The 16,077-nt window shown below is 58.8% G+C and overlaps 1 protein-coding gene across 2 annotated transcripts in view; it reads right to left on the bottom strand.

Annotated features, from left to right (window-relative positions):
• CELSR1 (cadherin EGF LAG seven-pass G-type receptor 1) overlaps window positions 1-16,077 on the bottom strand; it is a 143,083-nt gene that overhangs the window by 22,827 nt on the left and 104,179 nt on the right. For both annotated transcript variants that reach the window (XM_047785959.1, XM_047785960.1), the window contains exons 9-19: window positions 15,892-16,058; window positions 11,943-12,128; window positions 10,876-10,989; window positions 9,242-9,416; window positions 7,609-7,750; window positions 5,422-5,542; window positions 4,156-4,339; window positions 3,740-3,841; window positions 3,075-3,169; window positions 1,906-2,115; window positions 738-921 (exon numbers count right to left, since the gene is read on the bottom strand). In XM_047785959.1, the coding sequence (XP_047641915.1) occupies window positions 738-921; window positions 1,906-2,115; window positions 3,075-3,169; window positions 3,740-3,841; window positions 4,156-4,339; window positions 5,422-5,542; window positions 7,609-7,750; window positions 9,242-9,416; window positions 10,876-10,989; window positions 11,943-12,128; window positions 15,892-16,058 (1,680 nt within the window). The remainder of the gene's footprint in view (window positions 1-737; window positions 922-1,905; window positions 2,116-3,074; window positions 3,170-3,739; window positions 3,842-4,155; window positions 4,340-5,421; window positions 5,543-7,608; window positions 7,751-9,241; window positions 9,417-10,875; window positions 10,990-11,942; window positions 12,129-15,891; window positions 16,059-16,077) is intronic.

Genomic DNA, 16,077 nt, shown 5'->3' with positions numbered 1-16,077 from the left:
GGGGCAGAGGTGGGCAGGAGGCTTGGCCGGGACCTGGAAGGGGCTGGCGTGTAGGCTGCACCAGGAGCAAGTCCACATCCAAGCTCTGCCAGACCCTCTCCTAGGACAGAAGCGGAACTGCCGGGCGTCACCCTTCCATCCTGACCCAGCAATGACGGGGGCCCCAGCCCACTGCCACCCCAGTGCAGGCAGGTGGGAAGCGGGATCAGGGGGGCCTGGGACGTCTTCCGATCAGGAAGTGAGGGCCCCTCCCCAGGAACCTGAGAGTTCACGTCACGCTGCCTCTGGGTTAAAGGCTCAGGCCCCTCGAGTGACAGATAACCAGATAAATCAGGCGCAATTTCCTGGGAAGGAGAGACCCCTCCGTCCTGCCTGAGCCGTTGGGGCTGCCTAAGAATCACTCAAAGGAGGAGAAAACCAGCAGCCCCCCCACCCCCCTGGAGGCTGGCCTTTAACCTCCACCTGGAGCAGCACGCCCTGGGGGCGACGCGCCCACTCGCCCAGGTGCCAGCTGCCACCCCGACCCTCCCAGGGCCTGAGCCTCTGAGTGACCCTGGAGGCTGGACCTGCGGCCACACCGTCCACCCACACCTCGTTCTGCAAGGCTGTGGATCACGGGGGTTGTGCGGGTGCTGACCCCTTCCCGAGAGACAGCCGAGTAGGGGCTGCGCCCCAGACGGGCCCGAGGCGCCACCGCGCCCGCCGCCCCCACTGGCCCGCGCTGGCCGCAGCCGTACTCAGGTTGGAGGTGACGATGACGAAGGGCCGCAGGTAGGTCCTCCGCAGGTTCCGGGCCACGTTGCTGAAATAGGCCTCGAAGCGCCTGAGCAGCTGCGCTGTGCCCCCCTCGCTCCGCTGGATCTGCTCCCACACGGCCCTGGTGTCCGGGGCCAGGAGGGCGCTGCCCGCGCGGACGACGTCCTGGTGGGACAGAAGGATGCGCTCTGCTCAACTGGCTACCGTGCTGGGGCCCAGGCTGGAGAAAGCCTTGAGCTCGCAGGGCCGGGCGGGGCCAGGACCCAGGACAGGGAGTCTGCAGCCTAATCTCAAGACGGCAAGAGACCTGTCGCGGGAAACCCGCACCCCCAGGTGCCCAGGAGAGAAGGCAGATGGAGACGCCCCCAGACAGAACCCCCAGCCCCACCAGCGGGGCCAGGCGGTGGGAACGGCTGCGGAGCCCACCGTGAGGCAGCCGAGGACACGCTGCGGGTTCCAGGGTGGGTGACGCGCCTCCCCCTCCCCAAACACCTCAGGTGACCCTGTGGGCAGCATGGAGGGCAAGTCGGTGGGGGGGGACTGTCACGGGGATTTGGGGGCCACAACCCTGACGGAAAGCAGGAGGGGAAACTTCTGTTAGCAAAGAATCAAAAATGGGAACAAACTCCTCCGGCTCAGGCTCCCAGACTTGGATTGAAATGCAGGCAAGGGGACTGACCCACCCAGGCCCTAAGGCTCCCTGTGGATGGGTGGCCCCCAAGGGGCTCTGGGTGGATGGGAAGGCGCCAAGGGTTCTGTGTGGACAAGAAGGCCCCTGAACAGGGAGGCCTCCAGGGGGCTCTGGGTGGACGGGGAGGCTTCCGGGGGGCTCTGCATGAACCGGGAGCTGATTCATGCAAACCCCGGCAGGCGCGCAGTGGTCAGCGGTCAGCGGACTTCATGGTCACTGCCAAGTCTGTTCCTTTGCCACAACGCTCCTGACACTGGTGATCAGTTCTGCTGGTCCCCGTCCTGGCCTGGGCTCACCCTTGACAAATGCCGTCTTGCCCTGGGGACCCTCGGCATGAGGACCGTTCACAGCCCCAAGGGCCCCGGGCCATCCCCCAGCCCCAACTGGACCCCTGAGCCTGTAGCTGATCCCAGACGTGCAGGGCTGCCCACGGGGCTCTCTGCCCGCTGCCCTCCTACCTCGTGGAAGTTGGCATCCCGCGTGGCCGCCAGCTCGAAGCCCTGCTGGCCGCTCTCGTGCAGCAGGACGCGGGCCAGCAGCTGGTAGGCCGTCCGCACGTCATTGCCGAAGAGCGTGTCCGTGAGTTGCGTGGCGTTTCGCAGCGCCCGGGCCAGCCGCAGGGACCGGTCGGCGTCCATCTGCGTCTCATTCCGGCTCAGCTTCTCGTTCTGGGTCAGGGAGCAAGTGCAATATCTGCCCTGGGCCCTCTCCTTCCCGAGAACCCACTTCCCGGTGGAGACTCCTGTCAGAAAGGAACTTCAAAACACCCCCAGGAGTTCCCGTCGTGGCTCAGCGGAAAGGAATCTGACTAGAATCCATGAGGACGCAGGTTTGATCCCTGGCTGCTCAGCGGGTTAAGGATCTGGCGTTGCTGTGGCTGTGGTGTAGGCCAGCAGCTGCAGCTCCAGTTTGACCCCTAGCCTGGGAACCCCCCTATGCCGTGAGTGTGGCCCTAAAAAGACAAAAAAAAAAAAATCCCCAAACCCAAAGTTCCTGTTGTGGCTCAGCGGGTTAAGAACCAGACACAGGGAGGTCCTGTTGCGGCTCAGAGGAAATGAAACTGACTCATAACCATGGGGTTGTGGGTTCGATCCCTGGCCTCGATCAGTGGGTGAAGGATCTGGCGCTGCCGTGGGCTGTGGTGTAGGTCACAGAGGCAGCTCGGATCCTGCATTGTTGTGGCTGTGGTGTAGGCTGGCAGCTGTAGCTCGATTTGACCCCTAGCCTGGGAACTTCCATATGCTGAGGCTGTGGCCCTAAAAAGCAAAAACAAAAATCCCCAGATCCCCAAATGAACTTGGGCTGATGGCCATGGCATGAAAAAGGAGGGTGTATAAGGCTACAGAGCGCTGGGAAAAAGATGCCAAGTGGAAGAAGGGTGAGAGTACAGCGCCAGGAGCCCCAGGAGGACTCATGGCAGTGGCTCGAACCTGGGGACTGAGTCTGCAGAACCAGATGCAGGGCGAGGGCTGGAAGGGGAGGGGGAGACAGCTGTGTCTGGCACCAGGCACAGATGGGGTGTTCCTGAGCCACGCCCAGCCTGGGGCCCCATGATACTGGCAGCCTAGACCCTCCCCGCCCCCCCCGAAGTAACCCTGTCGGCAGGCACATCCCCCAGACAGCCTACCATGGCTTTGAGGTCCAGGAAGGAGACGGTGGTGCAGTTAAAGAGCTCCGGGGGCAGCCAGCCCTTCTCCCCACTGCAGTGTCGGATGGCGTTTCCTAGGGGACAGAGAAGACAGCAAAGCCTGAACCCGGAATATTAATGACCCCCTCGGCTGGCCCAGGGCCAGGAGGTGCCTCAGCCACAAAGCCAAGGTAGCTCTTCTCTCAGGCCAGGGGCCACGTCCTGACAGCTGGCCCGAGCTGCCCAGCAACTACGACTGGATGTGTCAGCAAGTCCGTGAGAAGTCGGTGGAATGGTCCGCCCAGCGCCCACGTGTCCACGTGCACCGTGCACACAGCTGGACACAACCCGGGGCCGCGCGTCTCACTGGACCTCCCCGCGTCCCCTGCCAGGGGGACGCAGCCCCAAGCGCTTCACCAAGAGATGCCCACGCTCGCCGCGCCCCCGCCCCCATCTCTTTACGTCCATTGTCCTCCTTCCAGGTTTTATCCTTCACGATGGAGAAAAACGTTATCTGATTCCCCCCAGCACTTTGGCTGAAGGAACCACTTCCACACGGACCACGGGTGAGTTCTGACGCCTCGGCCAGCTCTCCCGCGAGCCGCTCGCCCGGCCTAATGTCCTGTCCCCCATGGGTGCTGCAGGCCACACACCGTGGTACTTACCCACGGACCCTTTGGGGCACGGCACTGCGGCCGGCTGCCCGAACTTGGTCTGTGGCCACCAGATGCCAGCCTCAAATGCTCTGGGACAGCCGTTGTAGATCACTGCCGTGCCGAGGAAAGAAGGCGCTGAGCCCAGCGGAGACGTGCCGCCAACGTGCAACTCTCTGCGCATGCTCCTCCCAGGAGGCCCCGCCCACACCAGGAACCAGGGGCGGGGTGGCCCGGGCTCTGAACACGCCCCCTGGGGGGCACCCCCTCGCCCCTGGGATGGAAAGCCCAGCAGACGCAGTCGGACCAGAAGGCTGTCAAGCGCCCCACGTGACCCCAGGGTGTGGAGCGCATGCACACACGCACGCACGCACACACGCGCGCCTTTCTCTGTCATTCGGCCTGAGAGGGTCAAGGCCAACTCCGACCTTCACAGCCGAGAACGGTGACCTCGGCAAAAGGGTTGTCGCAGCGGTTGCACTGGCGGCCGATGACGCCGGGCTTGCAGGTGCACTGGCCAGTGTCCATGTCACAGGCGCGGCTGTGGGAGCCGTGCGGGAAGCAGTCACACGGCAGGCAGGCATCCTGCTCCGGGGGCCGGTAGTAATTCTCCTGCAAAGCCGGAAGGGGAGGCTGTGCTCGTGGGGGGCGCCTCCTGAGTGACATCAAGGTTCCAGCCTGGCTCCCGGGCCTCCACGCTGCCCTTCCCCCACATCCTCCAGGCCAGTGGCTTCCGGGGCCCTGCACTCTCTCCTAACTCAGCCACCACTGTGAGGCCACCTTCCTATCTGTCCTAAAAGGGATTACGATTCAAATAAGACTTAGGAACAGGGGTACCAGCCCCCATGATTTCTCAGGGTACGACCATGCTCCGAGGCCCCGTGGAGCCCGCAGGACGTGGCAGATGTTTGACAGAGCACTGGGGAGTGTCAGGGTTCCCTTCCCAGGTCGGCACGGCCTGCGGAAGGACCAGACATCCCTCCGAGCAGCTACTGTTACAGGTAGAACTTTCCTTGAGGCTTCGAGTTACTGGCCGCTCACGGCAGTGGTGGACACAGCATCTGAAGGTACGTGGCATTTTCCAGGAGGCCAAGGGGCCCGGGGTTCCACGTGATTTGGACTGAGAACACCGTGGCCCGTCCAGAGGCCACGAGGAGGCGACTCTGGCCGTGCATGGGGGAGACAGGCACCTGAGCTGGGGATGTGGGCACTTTTTCCTGTTTGGATCATCACGGAGTGAGGTTTGATAACAGACGAGGAAAAGGGAGTTCCTGTCGTGGTGCATCAGGATCAGCGGCATCTCTGCAGCGCCAGGACACAGGTTCGATCCCCTGCCTCCACAGCGGGTTAAGGATCTGGTCACAGCTGCTGCTCGGATCTGATCCCTGGCCTGGGAACTCCATATGCCATGGGGTGGCAAAAAAAACCAAAACCAAAACAAAACAAAACGAAAATGGCCAAGAAGGAGAACCACGGTGGAGGAGCCAAACGCATAGAAGTTGCTGGGTTTCCCGTGACCTTCTAGGGGCCAAGGATTCTAGTGCCCACGGTCTGGGCCAGCTTCCAGGTGAAAACCAGGCCTGGGGCACACACAGGGTACCCGCAAGTCCCCAGGTGTGGGTGTGCTCTTGTCCAGCAGACGTGGTGCAGGTGGCTCTCAGGGTGCCCGCCGTCTGCCTGTAGCCTGGCCTCACCTTGCACTGGCACTGCCCGTTGGTCTTGTTGCAGTCTGGGTCGAAGCCTTTGCTGACAGCACAGTGGCAGGGGCCGCACACGGGGTTCCCCCACCAGCCTTTGGGGCACGGAAGGTCGATCCTGTTGGGAAAGTCAGATGGCAAATGGAAGCTGTACACAGCTGCGCTCTTTGGAACGAGAGGATGGCTGGAGGCCTGGGCCCTGGCTGGTCTGGGTCTGGGCACTGCCCTCCCCCTGAGCGGCCTTCCCTCCACAGGACTTAGCATTTCCAGTCCTGCACCCAGACCTCAGGGGCCGCATCTGCAAGGGCTCTACCTACAGCACTGTTATTTTAAAGGGATTTGTTTGCTGACTTTCTTCTTCCACACGGAAGACACAGATGAGGGCCCCATCCAGCTTCCTAGGGACACGGTGTCAGCAAGGTCACTCTGCCCAGCTCCCCCACATCATGACCCTGGCTCATGGGGCTGCGGGGGGTGGGATGCCTGAGTGACAGCTAACCTGCTTGCCAGGCTGGATTGTCACGACCCAGCTCCACCCGGAGCAGACTGGGCCCTGCTGCCCCGGGGCGACCTTCTCCCAGGTGGCGGGCGTCTGCTAGCACAGGACAGGCGGGACCTGCAGCATTACTGCTTCCCAGGCCTCTGGGCCAAATGCTGACCCCGTCCCCACGGACGCTCGGGGCAGTCTTTCCAGGGATGCGGAGCCGGCCTCAGTCAGCTCAGAGCAGCCCCAGACTGCATCTGGAGGGCTCAGAACCCAGAACCCAGACTTGCCCGGTCCTGCCCTCATGCGCTGCCCCGGCAGAGAGCCCGGCTGACCCTGAGTGGCCACATCCAAGGGAAGGGAGCCAGGTGCCCCGCCCAGGCACTGGCTCCTGTCTGTTGCTCTCACCCCATCCCCACTCCTCCCTTGAGTGTGGGCGCTCTTGCAGACCCACCTGCCTGGGGATGCCCCCACCCCACCCCCTGGCAAGTGTCCTTCAGGCTTCTCAAAATGAAGGGTGGCCCGTAGTTATTCCCCGGGCTAATGGCCTTCCAGCCCCCCACCCACCTAGCCCTCAACCTCTTCTACGCACTCCTTCATCCAACCAGCATCCAACTGACTGTGTATGCACTAGGAGCATAAAGATGGCCAGGACAGGGCTGGGGCTCCAGCCTGGTGTTTGTGCGTCTGTATGGACACCGTGGGGACCCCAGAATCCTGGCATCATACCCTTTCTCAGCGCCTCCTCAGCCCTGCACTGTGAGCGACACCCGCCTCGGGGACGCCCCACGGCCTCTCGGCTGGTCCCTTCCGCCTGCTTAAACCACACTCCACACACGGGTTCCCTGACACCCAGACCCACCCTGCCACTTATCTGCCAGGCCCCCACTGCCTCCACAAAGCTCCGATTCTGGTGTGCAGGCAGGACCCTACCCAGGCCTGCGTGTCTCCCCAGCAGAGAATGATCCTGGGAGAGCATATGCCAGTTCTGCCCAGGACAGACCGCTGAGGCCCTGAGATCAGCCTCACCACCTCACTGCTCTCTGCCTCTGCCCCGCTGGTCCCCCGAACCCCCGCTCCCTTCCGCCTCCCTGACTCCATCCCGCCATCACCCAGATGGCTGTGTGGTGCTGAGCGCACCCACTCTGGTCCCCAGAGGACAAAGAGCAGAGTGTGGTGTCCTTGCCAGGTGGGCAGGCTGGTGCCTACATGGCTCCTGAACCAGGACGGCCAGCACTGGCCCAGGACCACCAGCTGTGACCACGTCACCTCTAAAAGGGGTTGGGGTCTTGGTGTGTGAAGAACCCAGCGGGTCCACCCGGGAGAAAGCCCACCTGTGATGCCCACACACCTGGGCTCCAGGGCCCCAGTGAGTTACACCGGACCATGCACGGCAGAGACGGCCGCCACCCCTCGACTTAGGAAAAGTGTTTTCCGTAATTACATTTTTCTGTACCTCAGCACCTGCCTCTGCTCTGGACACAGCAGGGCTCTCGACATATGGGCTGTGTTGTGTCATGTTGTTTCTGGGGTGGGACGGAGTTAGTTTGAGATGCCCAATCTCATTCTCATTCATTTCAAGCCAAAATAAGAAACCATGTCCTTGTCATCCAGAACCGTGGGACCGTGGGGGTTAAGTAACAAGAGAGACCAGGCCAGGAGAAGTGGCGCGCGGACCCTGTAGGGGGCGCTCGGCTCACCTGTTCTCGCAGTAGGGCCCGTAGTGGCCCGAGCCGCACTCGCACACGTAGCCCCGCGGGGAGTCGGCGCTGTGCACGCAGGCCGCCACGTGCTTGCAGGGGTTCACGTGACACGCGTCCACGCACTTTCTTCCGAAGTACCCTGGAGGGAGAGGCCGGCGTTACCCCGCCCCCTGGATCCACCTCGGGCGGCCCCGGGACTCGGCTTCGGAGCTTCTTCTCCACGGAGGACCGTGGCCACGCCCCCCAGGGTCGTGGGAAAGACACGTTCTCTGGATCACACGTGCACATGCAGAGAGGGGGTCCCTCTGCATGGGGGTGGGAGACACGGGGACAGGTACCAGCCAAGCATGTCTACATCACCCCAAAATGCTGAGGTGACCACTACATGCATTTGGGGTTTTTTGTGGTGGTGGGTTTTTGGTTGGGTGGGTGTTTTTGGCCGCACTCAAGGCATGCAGAAGTTCCTGGGCCAGGAATCCAGCCTGAGCCACAGCAGTGACCCAAACTGCTGCAAGGATCCTTCATCTGCAGCCACGCAATAGGACTCGGGCTGTTTTTGGCCACAGTGTGCAGCGGCTTGACACGGGATCTCAGTTCCTAGACCCCAGATTGAATCAGAGCTGCAATGGCGGGAACACCAACCTAACAACTAGGGAAACTTCCTATATATTTTTGTGTGTGTGTGTCTTTTTTTTTTTTTTTGCTATTTCTTGGGCCGCTCCCGCAGCATATGGAGGTTCCCAGGCTAGGGGTCGAATTGGAGCTGTAGCCACCGGCCTATGCCAGAGCCACAGCAACGCGGGATCCGAGCCGCGTCTGCAACCTACACCACAGCTCACGGCAACGCTGGATCGTTAACCCACTGAGCAAGGGCAGGGACCGAACCCGCAACCTCATGGTTCCTAGTCGGATTCGCTAACCACTGCGCCACGACGGGAACTCCTGTCTTTTTTTTTTTAAATGGCTGCACCCGTGGCATATGGAGGTTCCCAGGTTGGAATGGAATCAGAGCTATAGCTGCCAGCCTATACCACAGCCACAGCAACGTGAGATCGGAGCCGGGTCTTTGACCAGCACCACAGCTCACGTATTTTTAAATTTTATTTATTTATTTATTTACTTTAAAATTTATTTATTTATTTTTTTGCGGCTGCACCTGGGGCATGTGGAGGTTCCCAGGCTAGGGATCAAATTGAAGCTGCAGCTGCGGGCCTACACCACAGGCAAAGCAACGTGGGATCCGAGCCGGGTCTGCGACCTACACCACAGCTCACGGCAACGCTGGAGCCTTACCCCACCGAGCGAGGCCATGGATGGGCCTTATATCCTCGTGGATACTATGTCAGGTTCTTAACCTGCTGAGCCACAATGGGAACTCCACTAATTTTAAAATGTGTGCTTTTCACTAACGCTCCCCCATCTGAATATGCACCCTGAGGACACAGCCGGAGGGGGGGGTCCCCTCTACCCCAAGTGGAGAAGAGATAGAACAGAGGGCCCATCCTCAGGTGAGAAACCAAGCTCAGGGCATCACAGACCCACAGGGGGGTGACAGGGGAGCCCAGGCCCAGCTCAGCTTCCCTGCTCCATCCCTCCATCGACGGGCACAGGAGCGGGTGGGGGCGCCTACCTCTGTCGCAGATGCAGGCGTAGCCGTCCCAGGTGTTGTGGCAGCGGCTGTGCTTAGGGCAGGGGCTGGAGGAGCAGGGGTCCTCCACGTCACAGCCGTCCTTCACCCTGACCTTGAGGGCGTCGTTCATGTTGAGCGTGGCAGTGTTGGTGGCCGTCTCCCCCATTCTCACGCCCTGCATTAGAGACGGGCAGCCTGGGTCAGTCCTGGGGCCTTGGGGCTGGGGAACCCCTCAAGGTAACCAGGGGTTAAGAAAACCCCTAGTTCTTTAGGGTCCCATTTCCAAAGTGATGCCTCTTATCAAGAGGGCTGGGATTGGGGAGTGGGGGGGGGGCGAGAGGAGCAGAGAGGTGGGTGACGGTCAGGGTGGGTCTGGATGCCAGACAGGGGGCCAGGCGGCCCAGAATGAAGGGGAAATGTTTCGATATTGTGAAGATTCCACGGAGAGTGTTACAAAGAAAAAATAATGAGGGGTATAGGCAATGGAATATTACTCAGCCATAAAAAGGAATGAAACCATGCCATTTGCAGCGACATGGGTGGACCTAGAAACCATCATTCTTAGTGACATCAGACAGTGAAAGACAAACATCATGTGACATCACCTTTATGGGGAATGCTTAAAAAAGGGTACGAATGAAGTTATTTGCAGAATAGAAACAGACTTACAGACGTTGCAAAACTTAGGGTTACCAAAGGAGACAGGTGGGGTGTCGGGAGGGACGGACTGAGGCTTTGGGACTCGCGCATGCACACCGAGGTATGGGGAATGAGTGGCCAACGGGGACCTGCCGTAGGGCACAGGGAACTCTCCCCGGTGTTCTGTGACCATCTACGTGGAAAAAGAATCTGAGAGAGAATGGCTGTGTGTACAGGTATAACTGAGTCACTCTGTTACACGGCAAAAATGACCACAACCCTGTAAATCAACTATACTTCAAATAAAACTTTTAGAAAAAGAACAAAAATAATGCAGGTGATGGGCGAGCAGGGCTGATAACGGAGGTGGGCAGGGCGGCCCCGGGGAGGAGGGGGATGTGCAGAGGGCCCCCCCGTGCTGGGTACCACTGGCCAGGTCACCAGGGATGCAGGGGTGCAGATGAAGGAACTAAGGTGCTATTTCCCTGCAGCGGGAGGTGGGGGCGGGGGAAAAGCAGGGGGACCTGGGCTGGGTGAGCTACTTTATAGCCTAGGTTTCTTTGTCGTCTTCTTTTAAATGGCCACACCCGCGGCATTTGTAGGTTCCTGGGCCAGGGACTGAATCCCGGCTGCGGCAAAGCCGGCTCCATTAACCCACTGCACGGAGCCGGGGATCGAACCTGCACCTCTGCAGTGACCCGAGCCGCTGCATCAGTTTCTTAACCCACTGTACCACAGTGGGAACTCTGAGCCGAGCCGCTTTTTAAACAGCTCAGTCTGGCTGCTGCTAGAACACCTGGTGTGGCGGATGAACCAGGTGAGGTAGCACCCATCCAGGTGTGGACCAGGCGGGGCTGGTGCGGGAGGTGAGGCAGATCAGGGGGCCGAGGGTGGTGAGGTGAGGGTGGGAGGAGACCATGAGGGGAAGCGTGCTGGGGAGGAGGGCCCAGAGGGGGAGGCAGGGCTTGTTAACGGGGGGCCCGTGCTCGGCGTACCTGCATGCAGCCCCGGAAACCGCGGCGCACCGAGACCTTGTCTTCCGACACGCCCCCCACCACGACGCTTCTCATCCTCAGGCCGGGCAGCTGGTTCCCGATCTGCACCGTGTCCTGCGCAAGGAGAGGGGTTCCGTCCACCGACTGGAACAGCCAGGTGGGAAGAACACTCTGGAAGACTCAACACACTCGCTCTGGCGAGCTCCCCGCAGCCCAGAGCTGTGCCTCCCGAGGGCCGGGCTCAGCCTTCTCAGTGGAGAGCTCGGCGTCTGTGTGTGCCGGGCACAGTGCAGGGACCCGTCAGGGGACACACATCCGTGTCCCACGCGGCCATGATGGGCAGTTGCTGGCAGGGGCGAGGGCAACCCTCCCACCTCTGTCATGGGATGACCAGTGAGCCCCGGCGAGGAAGCTTGGTGAGGTAGAGCGTGGCGAGCCGGATCCTCCAGCCCAGGGAGACGAGCACGCAGCATACAGCTGTTTGCTCTTTGAAGCAGGTGTAAGATAACCCTGGCCTCCAAAAGCACTTCAGAATCTCAGGTAGCCCTGAAAACGCGGGGGTGTCCCGCAGAGATGTTACCTGGCTACAAACCCGGGAAATCCAGCCTGGCTCCGCACGTGTTCCCTGAATGCACCTGCCTGGAAGGCCGCCTGCGCATCTGGGATGGGCGAACCTCTCTGGGGCCCTGCAGCCCCGCCCCGGGGCCTGGGGCTCACCGCTCACCCACCCGTATCCATCCCTGGACCGCAGACGCACAGCCCTGGGTGTGTGGTTGTGGCTTAAGCCAGCTTGGCTGAAAGGGACCACAGCACCATCATGGAACACAAAGATGGACCACGTCCAGTTCCTGATGCCAGGAGCTGACTGTCTAGCAAGGGGATGGGGTGCAGACCTCAGTGGCCTCAGCATCAAGAGGAAGGTAAGACCCCAAATTTGGGGGCGTCCAGAAAGTGTGTCCTCAACTCCACAAGGGCTCTGGCAGGTCTGGCTCGGGGAGGGGTTCCTCTGTTTCCCCACGGGCCCCCCCAAGGGCTCTGTTCCAAAGAGGGTGCAGGTGCCCACCCACCTGGTCCATCCCATAGTCCAAGGTCATGACCGCCAGGTACTTGATATCCTTGCCCTCCTTGGCGCTCTTCAGTTCTATCAGGAGGTGGTGCCACTCCCCATCGGTCACGCGTGACCTGGACAGTCGCATGGACACCATATCCGAGGGGCCGTGGGACACCTCGAACTGGACACAGTTGTTCAGGATCTGCAGGACGGAGAGCTACGCTAGCGACTGAGGCAGTGATGACAAAATACAAAATACGCTGCAGTCACTTAAATAGCAAAGCCACACCAGCAGGCTTACCCCAGGGCATTAGATCAAAGACGCACTTAAAAATTGGGCCAAGTATGGGGTTCTCATCATGGCTCAGTGGTGAACGAATCCGACGAGGAACCATGAGGTTGCGGGTTCGATCCCTGGCCTTGCTCAGGGGGTTAAGGATCCGGCGTTGCCGTGAGCTGTGGTGTAGGTTGCAGATGCGGCTTGGATCCCACGTTGCTGTGGCTGTGGTGTAGGTGGGCGGCGACAGCTCCGATTCGACCCCTAGCCTGGGAACCTCCATATGCCGCGGGTGCAGCCCTAGAAAAAAGACAAAAAAAAAAAAAAGACCGAAAAAAACTTAGGCCAAGTTTAATCTGCTGTTGCCTGTGACACTCTTCAGACTTATATGCCTCCTTCTAACGTTAAGACGTGCGAATCACTGACAGAGGTCAAGGAAGACAGAGCCCTTTGGACTTAAGGGTGGGGAACAACCACAGATTCAGGTGGTGACTGGGGCGCTTGCTGTTGGATGTAAATGTTTCAAATCCATGCATGGGAAGCAGGTGGCCGTGTTCACCAGGTTCGGATCCACGTAGGGAAAAGCAGAACTCAGCATCGTCACTGCCTAAGGTGTTCATGTCTGAGGAAAACGTAGCCAGAGCCATGCTGACATCACGTTTCCTCTTCCCCAGGACTGGTTAGTTTGGACCAATCCTCCTCCTGCAAAGACCTAGAAAAATGAGGCCAAAATGCCACCGCACACCTGTCTGAGGCATCAGAGCGACTTAAGTCACTGCAAATTACAGAGGCATGGCCAGGGAGAGAGTGGAGAGCTGCAGAAATGGGCTTAGTGCTCGGCCGTCTGGTTGTCAGCAGGTTCTGGAAGGCACAGCTGAGGCTGCAAGCTGAGCAACGCTTTCTTGGCTCACAGGGCTGGGAGGACAGAGACGGGAATTCAGAGCCTGACCCGGGGGCGGGCTGCCAACCAGAAGCAAACATCGGGGACAATGGCTTCGCCATCCTAGCTTCAAATGCTCTCTAGTTTTTCAACACGACGTCCGGCCCTCCATCAAAAATAACCAAGTACTTAAGGAGACAGGACAGGGTGCTTGAAATAGACCCACCAGGTAATAGAATCATCACACACACACTTGGAAATGATAACGAGGGCGTTCCTGCTGTGGCTCAGTGGTAATGAACCCGACTAGTACGCGTGAGGCCGTGGGTTCGATCCCTGGCCTCACTCAGTGGGCTAAGGATCTGGCATTGCCACAAGCTGTGGTGTCGGTCGCAGACGTATCTTGGAGCCTGCGTTGCTGTGGCTGTGCCTGTGGTGGAAGCCGGCTGCTACAGCTCCAATTCGACTCCTGGCCTGGGAACCTCCATATGCCACGAATGCAGCCCTGAAGAGACAAAAATAAAAGTGATAACGAGAACCACAGAACTTTCTGGGGAACAGATTAAGGAGACCAGTCGACTCTTATTTCTGGATGTCACTGTTCCATTTCATGAGAGAAGACTCAAGCTCTCAGGTGGAAATACATGTAAGATTGTAAACAAACTATACTTCAAGTAAAAAAATACGTGTAAGAAATATAAAAAACCCCAGCACTGTAACTCACCTAAGAGACACATGTTTAAAGATAACTTTAATTTAAAAACAGAGCAGGTTAAAATAAAACTATGAGTACAGTGTTTAAAAGAGACACGTTTGAAATACAAGGACACAGAAATGTCAAAAGAGAAAAGGTGCATCACGTAAACACCAATAAAAAGAAAGCTGCCAGAAGTACATTCATATAAGACAGTAGACTTTACAGCAAAAATAGTCATGAGAGATAAAGAGGATTTTTATCACAGTAACAGTCAATCTTCCAGAAAGGTAAAACAATTCTGAGTTTGTACGCCCCTAATAACAGAGCCTCAAAATCTATAAAGCAAAAATTGACAGCCCTAAAAGGAGTACTAGATAAAGCCACAACCCAGACTGGAGATTAGTAACTCGGTTCTCTCAGCATCTGAGCAAACAGACCCAAAAAATCCAATAACAATACAGAAAAGTTGAATGTCACATGAACAAATGTTACCTACTCGCCATACACACAGCACCACAGAACACGGCAGCAGCGCACACACTTTTTCCAAGCACCGGTGGGACCTTTGTAAAAATGACTCAATGCTGGGCTAGAAAGCACGTCTCAACACATCTCAAAGGTCTGAAATCACGCAGCGTGTGTTCTTGGACCCGCAATGATGCCACAGACAATAAAAGACGATTTACCAGCAAATGCCAGTCACTTGTGAACGGAGAAATAGACCCGTCAGCACCCAGAGGGTCAAGAAGAAGGCGCGATGGAACACAGAAAACACACGTCGCTGATTGTAAACACAAGACGACCCATAATGTACCTGGATTTTTAGTGTCAAATGATGGCCACCTGAAGAAGATAACTTTTCCCGCTCACATTTGCTTCCTTTCGTTTCACAGAAGCCTGAGCCAACTCCCTAATTTCCCGTGCCATTCTCCTTCACTGTCCTTGCTAGCCAAACCCCAAAGCCAGCAGATCAACAATGCCATGACATATGTCTACAAACAAAGGCAACTGTCTGCAGACTGATCCCAGGATGGTGGCAGTGACAACTTGCCACCTTCGATCTGTCACTGGATTTAAGAGGCGCATACAACAGCAGCCAGGTTACCCCACTTGACAATGCAGGTGGATTTGGGCGCCGAAGAGCAATTACCTAAATTGTCTGGCCTGCTCTGGAGGCCGGGAACACCCAGGCTGCCGCCCCCCCCCGCCCGAGCTCGGGGGGCCTGCAGAAGGCCTGCATTTGGAATACGCCACGTGGAAATAACCCAGATACTCCCACAACCCCCAGCTGATCAGACCCTGTTGGGCCCTGGCCTGGGGTGGCCTTCTGGGTGGCCCCTGGGGTCTGAAGGATCCCCTCCAGGTCACCACTCTTGCCCCCCAGCCTCCCACAGGGAGGGGCTGGCCGCAGTCCCTGGCCAAAACCCTTCGCTTTTGGATTAGCGCTCCATGACGTAATTACGCAAACAATACGGGAGTTTGTGGCTCTGGGTGGTGTTCCGCTGAAAGGGTGCTTTTTTCCTACAGAGACCCCACTGCCAAGTGACAACCTGCAAACTCCCATTCATCACCCCCATCAGGCAGTTTAATTTGTTCCAATAGCAAAACCACCGCAGAGGGAAACAGCATCCTCGGGCAGAACCGTGCCTGCCAAGTTCTGGCCCAGAGCTTGCTTCTGGCGCTGCCTGGTAAACCGACAAAATTACTGGATAATAAGGAGCAAACAATGACGGCTGCAGTTACCCCAGTGCAATCCCAGCAGGCCAGCGCTGGAGACACTCCTAGGCAGTGACAGGCGGGAGGGGAAGCTCAGGTGAGAGGTGAGGGGCAGGTGAGAGGTCAGGAGGGCATGTGGGGGAAGAGAAGGGGGCGCCCGGCTGGGCGCAGAGCCCCCAGCCCCTGCCCGGGCAGAGTTAGGCGGGCCTCCCTGTCCTGAGCCGGCAGGCGCAGGCATTGAGGCGGCCACGTTCTTCACACTGGGGACCAGCAGGCAGGTGTGGGGAGAGGGGTGGGGCGGGAAGGCCAGGCTTCTGGCCAGAGCCACCTGCACCCTTTAGTTCCATCACTCAGGCGCACACCTGTCCTAGGGGCGGGACGTGGCCCTCGCTCACCTGGAGATGGAGCCTGGAGGACACGCCCGCCGCGGCCTCCATCAGCACGCCGTCCTCCTTCCTGGTCCGGAACATGAGCCCCAGGTACCAGGGCACAGAGATGGTGATGTCCAGGTCGCTCCAGGACACGATGCTCTCCCCGCTGAAGCGCTGGGGGTGGGGCATGACTGTGGACACAGACACGGG

This window comes from Phacochoerus africanus, chromosome 7, assembly GCF_016906955.1.
Source record: "Phacochoerus africanus isolate WHEZ1 chromosome 7, ROS_Pafr_v1, whole genome shotgun sequence".
NCBI classification, from domain to species: Eukaryota; Metazoa; Chordata; class Mammalia; order Artiodactyla; family Suidae; genus Phacochoerus; species Phacochoerus africanus.
Note: the sequence above shows the minus strand (reverse complement) of the source record. Positions and strands in the feature narration are given on the sequence as shown.